The 15,047-nt window shown below is 40.4% G+C and overlaps 1 protein-coding gene across 1 annotated transcript in view; it reads left to right on the top strand.

Annotated features, from left to right (window-relative positions):
• Positions 1-226: 226 nt before the first annotated feature.
• Positions 227-15,047, top strand: part of PTPRO (protein tyrosine phosphatase receptor type O) — a 115,587-nt gene continuing 100,766 nt past the window's right edge. The window contains exons 1-2 of the mRNA XM_054718619.1: positions 227-233; positions 9,560-9,874. Coding sequence (XP_054574594.1) covers positions 227-233; positions 9,560-9,874 — 322 coding nt within the window. The remainder of the gene's footprint in view (positions 234-9,559; positions 9,875-15,047) is intronic.

Genomic DNA, 15,047 nt, shown 5'->3' with positions numbered 1-15,047 from the left:
TGTATTTTGTGCCTTTCTGAAGGGTGGACCCACCTCCTCCCACGTCAATCATCAGCCAGGCACAGCTTCCCAGGTCCCTGAACTTCTCAGCACAGTAGGTCTCAGAAACTGTTCCCATGGTAACCTTCAGTCAAACAGGTTCGCTCAGGCATACAGCACAGGCATAACATACACAGGCATAACAGCGAAAGAAATGCCTGCTGCTCTTGTTCAGAATGCCGCAAAAATGGCAGGTAATACTGGTTGCTGAATAAATGAATGGTTATTGAATGATATATGAATCGTGGCATTAGTGACCTAAAAAGATACAATTTCTAGTGTTTATATGTCCCAAAGAAAATAAATGAAAAACCATAGATCATAAATTTGGTAACAACAGTTAGCTATTCTTTTTGGAGGATCTACTAGATATCACATACTGGGCTAGGGAATATACACAGATAATCTTGTTTGTGACCCCACAAAAACCTCATCATAATAGGTTTTAGTATTTCCATAATTTATCTCAAGCAAGTGAGGCTCAAGGAATTAAAATGAGAGACTATCCGGAAAATTTGAACCCAGGTTCGACGATCTCCAAAATTTCTTTGTAGCTCCAAATTTATATTTTTCCCGATATCACATTTTTTGAGCATCTATCAACCATATCCTAGAGAGAAATAAGTCATGGTTTGTGCTGAGGGAGCTCACCATCAATTAAGTACAGATATGAAAGGTATCATTTGGGAAATCACTTTGGCTCCAGGATCTTACAGTCTGGGGACTGCAGAGTAATAGAGTCATAACATGTGTAGTTGAAGAATTGAAGAATTGCCTTGAGTGCCAGCTCCCCCACATTTATAATAGAGAAGACTTGAGAAACCCATTTAATTTCTTTGTACCTTGGTGTTTCCATCTGTGGAGCGAGATAATAACTTAATAGGATGTTTTGAGGATCAAATGAGAAAAATATATTGAAAGTACTTTATGAAATATAAAATGTTACATACAGTTAATGTTATCATCCTATTGTCACAATATCTTGGCACATCTCTTCCTCACAACAATTTCTTTTCAATCAAAAATGCCAGGTTAAAGTCTTTCCTCAAGCATGTTTTGTTTAATCTTCAGAATTAAGAGTTCTACAGAGCTTCCACCCCAAATCCATATTGGAAATCTAATATACGGTAATTACTGCATTAATACATATGTGTTTATACTAGAGGCCCAGTGCATGAAATTCATGCACAGGGTGGGGGGGTGGGGACAGCACTCCCCTCAGCCCAGCCTGCACCCTCTCACAATCCGGGACTGCTGGCTCCTAACTGCTCACCTGCCTGCCTGCCTGATCTCCCCTAAACTGCCCCCTCTGCCAACCTGGTCGCCCCCACTCTCCCCCCACCCCCCCGCCGCCGACCTGGTCACCCTGAACTGCTCCTTCCCCCCGCTGGACTGATCACCCCCAACTGCCCTTCTTTGCTGGCTTGGTTGACCCCAACTGTCCCCCCTGACACCCTGGTCAACCCCAACTCCCCCCTGCCGGCCTGGTCACCCCTCACTGCCCCCCCTGCCATCCTGGTCGCCCCCAACTGCCTCCCTGCTGGCCTGGTCACCCCCAACTGCCTCCTGCCGGCCTGGTTGCCCCCCTGCCAGCTTGGTTGCCCCCAACTGCCGCCCCTGCTGGCCTGGTTGCCCCATGCAGCCTGCTGTTCAATTGTTTGGTCGTCCCTCACTAACCCCCCTGCTGGCCTGGTCGCCCCACACAGCCTGCTGTTCAGTCATTTGGTCCTCCCTCACTAACCCCCCTGCTAGCCTTGTCGCCCCACACAGCCTGTGTTTGGTTGTCCATCTGGTTGTTTCGGTCGTGACGGCCCCTGGCTTTTTATATATTAGGATATATATATTAGAGGCTCGATGCATGAAATTCATGCAAGAGTAGGCCCTCCTTCCCCAAGTTGCCAGTAGTGGCTTCCCTCTGGCACCTGGGCTCCCCTCACAGCCCTGGCTTCATCTGGAAGGTCGTCTGGTCTAATTAGCATATTATGCTTTTATTACTATAGATATGTATCTTCAGAGTGATATATATATATCACATTTTACACACACATATGGCAACTTGCTAAGGAAACATCCTTTGTATTTACTTTAAATTAATGCTTCATGAGTAGCAGAATTTAGTTATCATTCTGCACTCTGGCTGGACAGAACAAAAGAGTAGGAGGCTGGAAGTCCTAAGATGAGCTGTTTGATCAAGGAAATGACGATGCTAAAAATTCAAAGGTTGTAATGTGACAGCCTATGGGCTGAGGCTTGCCTATAAATGTGTTTTGTGTTTTTTTTTTGGCCAGTATAGCTTTATTTTGTTGTAATTGTGCTTATTTAATGAGACTTTTAGACAATGCAGGTACCTCCCATTTGCTAACTATTCCATCATTCAATCCTCTCAAACTTGACTGCTTCTCACACTTACATCACCTGCCTGACATTTGAGTTTGGACCCTTTTACCAAACGAGAGGCATGAGAGATGAGGGCTCTGCATTATGAAACTGTTAAGACAGAAATGAATGTATCTGAGCACATCAAACATGAAAGACAGAGCTGGTGTGAATGTGGACTCGGGCAAAGGGAGAGAACTGACACACTCTCCCTGAAAAGATACACTTAGGACACATACAAAGGAGTCTGGCATTACACTGCAGATTGTAAACATATTTATTTAGCAAGCATTTATCAAGGGCCTGGTGTATGAGGTACAGAGCAGTTCCTGGCAGCACATAATAACACCATGTAAGTTAATGGTCTTTATTATATCATCATCCTTATCATCATCCTTATTATTATTGATCAGATACAATTCTAGAAAGGACAAAGGCGCATTAGACCTGTCTTTCTCTTTACTTCCAAACAGAGTTGCATCCCCAGTGTCCTGCAAAGTTTCTGATACACAGCTGTTGCTCAAAACATATCTGAAGAACAAATGCATGGAAAATGGAAGATTCAGGGAGCCATTTTTAGCCTTTGAGATCCACATCCAGATTCTGCTCTGACAATCTTTGAAAGAGGCTGTGAATAATTCTAAGGAAGTGCCAGGAGGAGCCCTGCCCTGACAGGGCAGCTCTGGGACTTGGCTCCTCCTGAAGGAACTGAAAAAAAAAAAAAATGAGTATCTTGCTGCAAAAGGTTTCCTGGGAGAGAGACGGGAGGTTAAGTGGGTGAATTACATAACGTCTGCAGAGGATCATGGCTATCCGTAGTGCTATGTAAACCCCGGGCATCATTAATATTACCATTTTTAAAAATTGAGCATCCCGTCACGTCTTATGTGGTAACCTTAGCACAGCAGAGTTTTCTAAGTGTTCCTTCTGAAATGCCCTCTAATAAGTCTAATCATTGATGGGGTTGCCAACTGGAACACTGGTAATGTTCTAGAGGCACGTCAGGCAGGCAGGTTTGGTGCACCCAGCACTTGCTCAGGCTCTCATCATGTCTCACCTGAATTGTTCCAAGGCCTCCTTACTGTCTCCTGGCCTTCAATGGGCCCAGCCCGCCAATTCCTAGCTCTACTGGTCCATACTCCAAGTTATATTGTTCTTTCTAAACTGTGATCTATCTAATCATGTCACTTTTCTGCTTTGAAACAATTTATGATTTCTTTTGGCCTAAACAATATCCAAATTCCTTAACTAGGCACATCACGGACAGGGTTATCAACCCTTTCCTCTGAGCATCCTACCATTATCCAGCCACTCCAGAGGACTGTGGGATCTCTCCCCGCTTCTCCAGATTACTTTCCTGATCTTTGTTCCCCTGGGAAACTCCTGAGTATTTTTCAAGCATTACTTCCACTCTGAAGCCTTCCCTCAGACCCATCTGCAGAAGCAGAATTAATTGCTTCCTTCTCTTTATGTCTACAGCACTGAAAAATTCCCTTGTACTGACCAGCATCTTTGGCTGAAAGTTTGAAAGTCCAGCTTCAAAAACTTAACCCATAAGCCAAGATTTATTCACTTATGTCCCCACACTGCACAGTGGCTGGGCCTTAGGATGATGGAGACCATGTCCTCTCCTTCCAGCAGCTAATCTTCTTAGGATGATGGAGACCAGGACCTCTCCCTCCAGAAGCTAGTCTTCATGGGGCAGAAATGATAGACACTGGTGTCTCCAGCTTGGCATTTGTACATACTAGAAACTAGAGGAAAAAGCTCCTTCCCACTAATTAGCACTTAGCTAATGTTGGTTCCTTGTTGAATTAACAAATGGATAGCTTTCCAATGTTGTGTGAATAAAATATCCAGTGGACATAATTAAGAATTTCATAGCATTTTGAAGTTAGTTCAATGAAAGTGTATACAACCTCCATAATTAAAAGGTCATTGAGTGATTTGAGACTTAACTAAAATAATAACCTTTGAAATACAACTAATACATATTGATTTCATACTGCTATCATTTTTATAAAAGCCATTTAATCTTTTTAAAAAAAAACCATGAGTTACAGGAATTACCACTCTTTCATAAATTAAGAAGATGAAGTTGGGAGGTCCTTGGGCTTCCCCAAACTCTCACAGGTAATAGGTATAATTGCAGAAAAGAAATAGAAACTCTGAAGACTGATATAAGGAATAAAAGAAAAAAAAACACACATAAAATTTGCAGTGCAAAGCCTGGTCCAGATTAGGTTATCTATATATATATATATAAAAGCCTAATATGCAAAGTGTCCCCTTGGGAGTTCAACCGACCAGAAGTTCAATCACTCTCTATGACATGCGCTGACCACCAGAAGGAAGGCCCCAGCCGGCAGCTGGCAGCTGGCAGCCAGGAAAAGCCCTGACTGGCAGTCAGCAGCTGCTAGGGACCCTACCTGTGCACCATTTCGTGCACTGGGCCTCTAGGCGATAGATAATAGTCATTATATTTGTCAGGGATGTTGGAGGACTTCCTAGGATTTCTGACTGGTATGTATCTGTGGCCTGTCCTCTTCCTTGTCCCACATTCTAGGGATTCATCCTGCATTTTTCTATTCTTAAGTGCTGCCCACACTGTCTCAGTAGCTTCTGTAGCCTCCAGGCTATGGAACAGGTAACAAGCTCCTGGCTCCTTCTCCTTCACTGCAGCCAAGCACCCAGGCCCTTCTCACTGCCTCAAACAGTTCAGGAAAGAGTTGTACCAATGACATGTGGATCCCAGACCTTGCCCTGACATTAATTTGCACCACTGTCCTCTCAAGTGTGAAATGAGGGTGTTGGACCGGAGAAATTCCTATATTAAAATTTGTTATGCAAAGGAAATTTTAGTGAAACTATTTTCACTGTAGAGTCAAGCAATAATACTATTACCCAGTCTCGGGGGGGGGGGGGGGGGGGAGTTTTAAATATTTTTTTTAATTCACCAAATAAATCAGTGTTGGCCTTGCCTAAGTTTGTCAGATCCATTTCTGTTACTTTTCATTCTTCCTTCTTGCTCTACATCTCAGCAGGGATTACATGCATGAAACATATATTCAGAATATTATCCTAAATATAGATTCTAGAAAAAGCTGAAGCAAAGAGGCTAGAGAAGAAATAGTATGATGACATTTTTTTTAGGCCCAATGCCTAGATCGCACTTGGCCTGCTGCCTTCTTCTCATTAGTGCCACTGACGGAACCTGATTAGCCCACCTGATTTATTTTTAGCAACCTGGGAGCCAGGGGCCAATGCTGATTTCACAGCTGATCTCCAAAGCTGTCCTTCGATTTGGGAAGATTAGCTCCTTTCCCTGGAAGATTCACTATCTACAAAGCATCATGATACGTTAGGCGTATATTTCATAAACACTTTACAAAATTGAATCTATTCTTTCCATCATCATAAAACTTTCAGATATTGGCTGTTAAAATATGGAGTGAACGATTCTTATTTTTTTTTTTTTTTTGCAGTTTTTATTTTTTTTATTTATTTTTTTTTAATATTTTTATGGAGTGAACGATTCTTAATAAATATGAATATGATGCTTGTAAATTTGTTGTTTTCTGAGCTAATCAACTCCAGTTGATTAGTGACGAATAATAAGTGACGAATAAAAGCCAGACTTCAGTGTTCTTGCATATTCAGTGCTTGGTTTAGCCTCTCAGTCCACCCAGGCCACTGGCCATAGAGTCATGCACCACTTCAACGAGCAGGAGAAATAAATGTCATTAGGCAATTTTGTTGCTATGCAAACATCAGACTGCTCTCCTACAGTCTTCGATGGTCTAGCCCAGTGGTCAGCAAACTCATTAGTCAACAGAGCCAAATATCAACAGTACAACGATTGAAATTTCTTTTGAGAGCCAAATTTTTTAAACTTATACTTCTTCTAACGCCACTTCTTCAAAATAGACTCGCCCAGGCCATGGTATTTTATGGAAGAGCCACACTCAAGGGGCCAAAGAGCCACATGTGGCTCACGAGCCACAGTTTGCCGACCATGGGTCTAGCCCAGTGCACACTTAGCCTATGTGGTATAACCTATTGCTCCTGGGCTACAAGACTGTACAGCATGTTACTGTAGAAAACCAGAGTGAATCAAGCACAGTGTATGAGGCTGCTGCTGGTATTACACAGCATACCGTTTTACAGCAAACGTTTCTATAAGTAGAAAGAGTACACCCTACCCCAGCCAGCGTGGCTCAGTGTTTGAACATCGACCTATGAACCAGGAGGTCACGGTTTGATTCCCAGTTAGGGCACATGCCCAGGTTGCAGGCCCAATCCAAAGTGTGGCCTGTGTAGGAGGCAGCCAATCAGTGATTCTCTCTCATCATTGATGTTTCTATCTCTCCCTCTCCATTCCTCTCTGAAATAAATTTAAAAATATATTAAAAAAAAAGAAAGAGTACACCCTAAAATAATGATAAAATGTAGACTACAGTATATACATAAATCAGCAACATAGTTGTTAATTATCATGATCAAGTATTATGTACTGTACATAACTGTGTGTGCTATATTTGTATGCAGTAGTAGATGTGTTTACACCAGCATCATCACAAACATATAAGTAATGTGTTGAGGCCTTACAATGTTACAAAGGCTACCATGTCACAACTACAGCCCACACTAGGCAATAAGAGTTTTTCAGCTTCATTATAATCTTACTAGAGGCCCAATGCACAAATTCATGCATGGGTGGGGTCCAGCCAATTCCGCCCCCAATCAGGGGTGGGGGATTGATCGGGGGCGGGGCTGGCCAGCGCGAGGGGCCGAAGGAGGTTGGCTGGCGGCAGTGCGTGTCATAGTGACCAGTCATTCCAGTCCTTCCGGTCATTCTGGTCATTCCGGTCACTTGGCTTTTATATATATAGATGGGACCACCATCAGATATCAGTCTGTTGTTGACCAAAACATCATCATGCTGTGCATGGCTGTATAGAAGAGGCCACATTTTATGTTTGACTCTAAAATACTCTTGATTTGCAAACTGGTCAGGAACCTCCCAGGTGTGATGGGAAACCAGCCCTGTACAGGGAGTGCAGGGAGAGATGGAAGAAAGGCAGACCACCCAGATTGATGAATGACAGGTTTCAAAAGCAAGGGGACTTACCTTTAAGAAGCTTGTCTTGGACCGCACAAGATGAGTAGATCTTCACACAGCCCACCAAATCTTAAAGGTTTAGATAGATTCCTTAAGGGGTTCAGTCATAAACAGGAGAGGACTTCAGTGGGGTCAGTCATGTATACCATTAAGACGGTCGCAACACCACATTTCTGTCTCAATGCTATAAGTGTGGGGCAGCTTCTGGGAACCGAAAGACAAGCTAAATGCACATTCCCAGGAAAGGGGAGGAGATGGAGAGGGGTCCTGATCTCAAGTCAACCAGAGGTCACGTCCTCTTCATGACCTTCCCCAACAAGTACAGAACTCAATATTAAAAACCTACCCATATGTCTGAGGACGAGACCAAGTGTGGATAAAGGGACATTTTAAAATGTTAAGAATTACCCAGGTCACAAAGCACCTAGCATGTGTCAGGGGACGACTGCAAGTCCAACGCTGGTCGGCTGTGCATGCGTGTGGGGGTGCTTGGTGTCAGCAGTGGGGGCAATCCTGGTGGGTCCTGGAGCTGGATATGCAGCTAGAAATAAGATACAGTCCTTGCCCTTAAAGGACTTAGGGTCTAGGGTGCTTAGACTATCATGAACACCATTAAGTCTATTAAATGTTGACATGGAAGCAAACTGTTAATGGCGAGATACTCTTTAAAGTACTAGGACCTGTAAGAACTAGATTTCTAAAAAAAGGAAACAAGGAGAAAAATAGTCAGACATTTTTTAGGTCTATATAGGCTCTTTTATGGTACTGCTAGGTACTGTGTGCTTGATGTGTCTTCTGACAATATGTGTGGTACCAAAATTAATAATAAATAGATGAATTCTAAGAGGCAAATGCCCACCTATAGTTAATGCAATTAGCAATTTTTCCCATTCCTTAACTAACACTTATCAGTGTAAACTGTGTGTCAAACTCAATGTGTCAAAAGGGGAAGACAAACATGTATGTGGAACAATAATGGAACTCAATTTTGATTTGTGTAAATCAGTGGTTAAGAGCTCAAACAAGAAGTGCAATCTTGCTCAAGTGATTTAATCTTTCTGAGCCTCAGTTTCCTCCACTATGAGCTAAGAATGAAAATAATAATGCCATCTTAGGAGGCTATTTGAATACTAAACAAAATGACTGTGTTTGACTGCCTGGCTTAGTTAGCATCTGGGTCCGTGTAAGTCCTTAACAAGTTTCAGCAATTTTTCTGTCCCACGATCATAGAAGTCTAAGAGGTTCAGAGCTCAGGCTACTGCATACCCAGAAGATAAATTCAAAACAAAGCAGCAAGTGGTGCAAAGTATATGAGTCTTGCTTGAGACCATAGAGCAGAAGGACGGGTCCTGCCTGTGGAGTATAGGGGGAAAATCAGGAAGAAATAGTTAAACCAGCTATACAAATGCTTTTCCAAATGCTGTCCATAAATATTTACCTGGAGACTTGAAGCAAAGCTTTCAGTCCTTTGTCTGCCGACATTCTCATATATGCTGTGAATCCTCAGTCTGGTCTCTTCTTCAAAGAGCATCTTAGCTTCTATTTTTAAGGACTGGCTAACCTTTAATGAGGAGGATTACCACAGGTGTCTCAGTACTGGCTTTTATTATTTAGAGCTGACAGGTGAGAAGGGAGGGAAGAAATCACTGCCTTGAGACATTCTTCTAGAATGCTCCTAGAACTGCCACAGCATTTCTCCCTCCAGCAGATCTCCTCCAGCAGAGTCGGGAACAAGGGTCTCTCTGGAAATTGAATGCCACGATGATTTTATTCACTCATTATTTACTCATTTCCATGATGTGCATCTTGTGTTTATTACATAACACGACCCATGAACTGGAAGCAGCTTTTCAATGAAAAAGAATCCTCAAAGTAAAACCCTGAGAAAATCATGAGACAGAAGAGAGCTAATCTCTCTTTCTGCCTTTCCTTGTATACAGTGTAACTCTATTTTACAAAGTAATGCTGACCACATTCGTTTTGGAAAAATTATCTCAGTATAATTTTATTGCTAATGATCAGAATTTGACCTCCATTTCCGTGTTTTCTCTTTCCTTATACAGAATGCTACAACACTCCACGTAACTGTTCAAGATGACAATAGCATCGTTGTCTCTTTAGAAGCTTCAGATGTCACGAGTCCATCATCTGTGTATGTTGTGAAGATAACTGGTGAATCAAAAAATTACTTCTTCGAATTTGAGCAATTCAACAGCACTTTGCCTCCTCCTATTATCTTTAAGGCCAATTATCATGGCCTTTATTATATAATCACTCTAGTAGTGGTAAATGGACATGCGGTTACCAAGCCATCCAGATCAATCACTGTGTTAACAAGTAAGCATCATGTGTAATATTGTCCTTTGAGTTTCTTCTTTGTCTGTATTCTCACGGGGTTCTAATTAAAAGAGAAATCAGCGCAGAATGGCAAGCTCAAGGGAAGTCAAGTCACAGAAATTCAAAGTTCTGCTTTATATTAAGTATACAGTTTCTTGCTGAAGTTTGATAAAGTTTCACTATTATATTTTGATTTTAAAATGTTTAAAACTAAAAGAAAGTAAGCCTTAATGAGGTATTTTAAGACTTAATGACAATTTTAGATTCATAATTGGACCATGTAATTTTCTACTATGTAACTTAAAAGAGTATGATCATAATTGTGCTATTTGTCTTCCATAACATTTATTCTCATATTAACCAATTTGGCTTTTGAGACATTAATTTATACTCATAGTTAGCCTGCTCAAATTCTATTTTACATTTTTAGCTGAGAGAGAGAAAAAGATATCATTATTTATCAGTCACTATTCCCCACCTCATCTTCATAATAGCCTTGGCATCTAGTGCCCAAGAAAATGCCAGGGGAAAAATCATTGGCATTTTAACTTTCAGTAGCCCATGCCTTAAAAAGTTAGTGCTGATATTAGGAAATTTTTAGGATTTGGTTTTAACTATATGTGACTTTACTCTGACTTTAATACCTAATCTCAAATTAAGATGCAATTCTACTGTGTATGTCAAGGTGTGGGAAAAAACTATTATATATTATATGGTAGAGTTTATCACTAGAGTAATTTAATAGCTCAACAAAGTTCTTTTTGCTCTCCACTGAAAATATTTCGGTGGTTGCAATTTTTAAAATACCAGAAACATGTGATAATTCTGTCAGTAGTTAAGGAAAAAGACATAGTGATATTTTTGTTTGGGATAAAGTAGAGAAACACCAAGAAGCAAGAACTCAGAATCAAGCTAGAGGACATATTTTTAACATGTCTATAAATTTTTTTTTTAAAGTTTTACTTGGCAGAGTCCCAAGATCCGTAATGAGTCCTAAAAATTAGGAATGGCACAGACCCAAGACCTTCAAGGTTTACAGATATAATGAACTAATCTAGGACCTAATTGAATCAAAGGAAGCATTTGCCTGGTAAAATGCTGTCTTAAACAAGCTCCAGAAAAGATGAATTGGGAGTTAATAGATCCAGGCATCAGATCTAGGTATATAATACCTATAATACAACTCCTTGAAATCAGAAACTTTGTCTTACTCATGTTCATCCTATATAATAAAAGGCTAATATGAAAATTATCCCCTCAGGAGTTCGACCAACCAGGAATTCTACTGCCCGCTATGATGTGTGCTGACCACCAGGGGGCAGCACAGAAGGAAGGCCCCGCTGACAGCTGGCAGCTGGCAGCAGGGAGAAGGAAGGCCCCGGTTGACCTTGATTGCCGGCCAGCTCTAGGGACCCTACCCGTGCAGGAGTTTCGTACACCAGGCTTTTGGCAATTTCATAAGCATCTAGTGTGAACCTTATGCTTAATAGGTGATCAGTAAATATTAAATTCAATTTAGTTAAGCAAACAGTAGGAGAAAGAGCCAGGGGAAAAAAAGACTAAAACACAAAGCAAAATAAAACGATAGGGACTTGCTGACTCAACATTCATTAGCACGCCTTTAGCCACTTCTGATTAGACAAAGCTGGAGGAGTCACCCTTCAGCTAATGGCTCATAAAGAAACTTGATAAGTAAGTATTTGATTAGAATATTTCTAGAATATCTCATTGAAATTTTAGCAGCTGCAGTGAGTTCTGTTTAAAATATTTTCCATTTTCCTTTGTGATTTCATCTTTGACATGTGGGCTTAGAAGTGTGCTGTTGAATGACCAAAAATTTAGCAATTTTGCAGAGATCTTTTTAGTGATTCTTTAGTAAATGCTGTGCGATCAATTACTTGTGTGATTTCAATTACTTGACATTTGTTGAGATTTGTTTGATGGTCCCAAATATGGTCGATATTGGTGTATATGCTGTGAGCAGTTAGGTCAATTTCGTTGACCTAACTATTCCAATCTTCTATATCCTTCTTGATTTTCTGTCTACTTGTACTAACAACGCTTGATAGAGGAGTGGGAGTCTCCACCTACCTCTGTGGGTTTGTCTATTTCTCCTCCCATTTCTCTTAGTTTATGCTTTACATATTTTGATGCTCTGTTGTTATGTTGTAGGTGCAAACACTTTTAGGATTATAATGTCTCCTTGTTGAGCTGAGCATTTCATGGTTTGCAATGTTCCTCTTTATCCCAAGTAATGTGCTGTGTGTTGAAGTCTATTTTGTCTGATATTAATATAGTCTTTTCAGTTTTCTTTTATTAAATATTGTCATGGTATACCTGTTTCATTTTTACTGTCAATCTACTTATGTCTTTATATGTTAGCAAGTTTGTTATGGACTACATAGAGTTGGATCTTGCTTTATTCCAATCTGGAAAGTCTCTGCCTTTTAATTGAAGCACTGTCCTATAAAAATAGGATGTTAATCACACAGCAATAAATTTTCAGGTAGAAAAATTTAAACACTTTTTGAAAAGGTGAAATTAATTTTAATAACATAATATAATCCATTGTATTCAAAATATTATTTTAACATAATCAATATAAAAACAAAATAACACTTTTTCCATTTTAAAATTAAATTAATTAAAATGAAATAAAATTTTAAATGTGCTTTTTCAGTTATATTAGCTTCATTTTGAGTGCTCAATACCCTTACGTAGGTAACAGCTACCAATTTTGATAATACAAGTTTAGAGCATTTACGCTTAATGTAATTATTTACAACGTTAAGTTTAACCCCACTGCAATGCCAAGCTGTTAGTGTGGGGGTGAGTCAATTCAGTGATTAGTTGAACTGGGTTTAAGGCATTAGTCACCGTTAGTTCACGGATTTCAAAGTCCTCCAGAGGGAGTGCCAGTAGTGGTCCTGGGATTTCTCAGTCTCCAGTTGTAGACTTGGGGTTCAGCGAGCCCCACCCACCGGCACCACAGAAGAGCTCCATGATTTTGCCCCTCCCCTAACAATGGATTGCTGTGGCTTCTTAATAGTGCTAAGATTTTGGTGGGAGCAGGGAAGGATTCGGTTCTCTGGTCCAGCCTGAGGCTTAAGCAAACCCTGTGACCCTAAGGCATTCTTAGCATCCCTACCCCTTACCACCAAAGTCTACCTTAAAGCTTGGGAAGGTCTTGAATTAGAGAGCTTCCTTCCTCTCCCAGGTAGTTGCAGAACTCTACTCTGTATCAATGCATGAACAAAGAGCCCAAGAGAGTTTCTGCCCCTCTCCTGGGAAATGATATCTTTTAAATTGGGGTATCTTTGCCTAAAAACTGGGAGGGGCAGTTTTCTGCCCCTCCTTAATGCCTTAAGGCTTCTGTTTTGTATTCAAGAAAGGTCCTGGGAATGAAGGAAGGGTTTCTCCCATATCTTTTAGTAGCCCAATCATCATCTACATGCCTGTGCCCCAGAGGGTGGTTCTCTTGCCCTCAGTATTTCCCATGAGCACCTGACAGAGGCCCAGGAGAAGTGCTGGAAAGAGACCATGAATTCAACTTGTGTCTGGGACTCCCGGTCATTCTAAACCAGTGTTGTCCTAGAACTTTGGGGAGATGGGAATGTTCTATATCTGCATTATCCAGTACAGTTACCACTAATTCTTAATTTCATTTTATCTTGGTGGACTCTTTCATAAGTGTAATTTAAATAGCTGTAAGGGACGAGTAACTAACTTCCTGGACAGAGCAGTTCTACACTGTCATTGAGAACATAATGCATCCTTACGAATTCATTGAAATCTTAGTTGCTTTCTTCTTTTCTGCTTGAACTCTTCCTGCCATGCTCAGCTAGGTAAAACCTAGTGTCCTTTCTGTCCTCAGAGCGTTTGTCACTCTGCAATTGACTTTGGTTGCCTTGCAATCTCACCTCTCTGAGAGATGCCTGAAAAGTTATGATCTCATGAAGTATGCTTTTTCTTCTTGTTCTTGGGTGTTGGGAAGTGAGATTGACTTGCAGCTTTCTACATCCTAAGCGGAAGAGGAAACTGGCATTGATTTCTAAAAAGTAAAACTGAATATGGTTTCAGTCTCTCCTCTTCTGTCCCATTTTTAAAGGCTCAATTACATCATCTCAGATTTCTAAAGGGATCATAGGTTGGGAATATAAAAACTGTGTATTGATGCACAAATATTTCTATGACATTAGACATGAGGTAAGATTTGGGGTTCAGCTTTCTCCTCAAAAAAAAAAAAAAGAGGGAATTCAAATACATGTTGACTAAGATTACTTTTGAGCTCTAAAATGATCATTATTTGTTAGTTGGTGATGTAATTTTGCCATATTTATTTTTTCTAATGAGAAGCTTTCCTTAAAAGTTTAGGAAACATTTGTAGCATCTACTGAGTTGACATTTGCTCTTGAGAATAAAACGGGACCTTTGTTGTAGTCATTTACTGTCTTGACGAAATAAGCAATGACCAAGCAGTTGGCCCTGGGGCAGTCCTTTGATATTTCTCTGTAGTTGTTCTGAGTCTGGCGCTCTCTAAGAAAGCTGAGAAACATGGCAAAGAATAAATTTAGCACAAACACATTGTTAGGCCAGTTCAAAAGAGTTTCACAACCCTTAGGCTCTGACATCTGATTAATATTTAACTGGTTGAGAACTTTCAGTATGTTGTGCCCACATTACAGAGAAGAAGCATTTCTCAATAGATCAAATGATACATAAAAACAATTGTTCAGAGATTGGGGAAATATCTCCTCAGCTACTAGTCCTGAAGATAGTGGCTGCAAATACTGCAGAACACACATACAAACACTCTACAAATACGAAATTCTACACAAATCCATCTACTATAAATAAAAATAATTCATGAGTTTCTACCTTACTTATTGCTTACATTCTCAATGCCATGTCCTAGGTGCCAGAGAAATAAAAATTAATAAAAATACCCACACTCAAAGGTGGTATACTAAAGTAGAAAAGACAAATAAACAAGCCATTACAAAATATGATAAATGCTATCTGTGAATGATGTAAGAGAGAATGCCTAGCTTTCCTAAAGAACATTGGGAAGATACCACAGAAACATACAATCATTGAAAAAGTAATTAAAATTTGTCAAATTAACAGAAAATGTAAAGTGTTACAGAGTCAACGGGAATTATGTGCAGAGTGG

The sequence above is a fragment of the Eptesicus fuscus genome, chromosome 7 (genome assembly GCF_027574615.1).
Source record: "Eptesicus fuscus isolate TK198812 chromosome 7, DD_ASM_mEF_20220401, whole genome shotgun sequence".
Lineage (NCBI taxonomy): Eukaryota > Metazoa > Chordata > Mammalia > Chiroptera > Vespertilionidae > Eptesicus > Eptesicus fuscus.
This window is presented reverse-complemented; position numbering and strand designations above follow the sequence as displayed.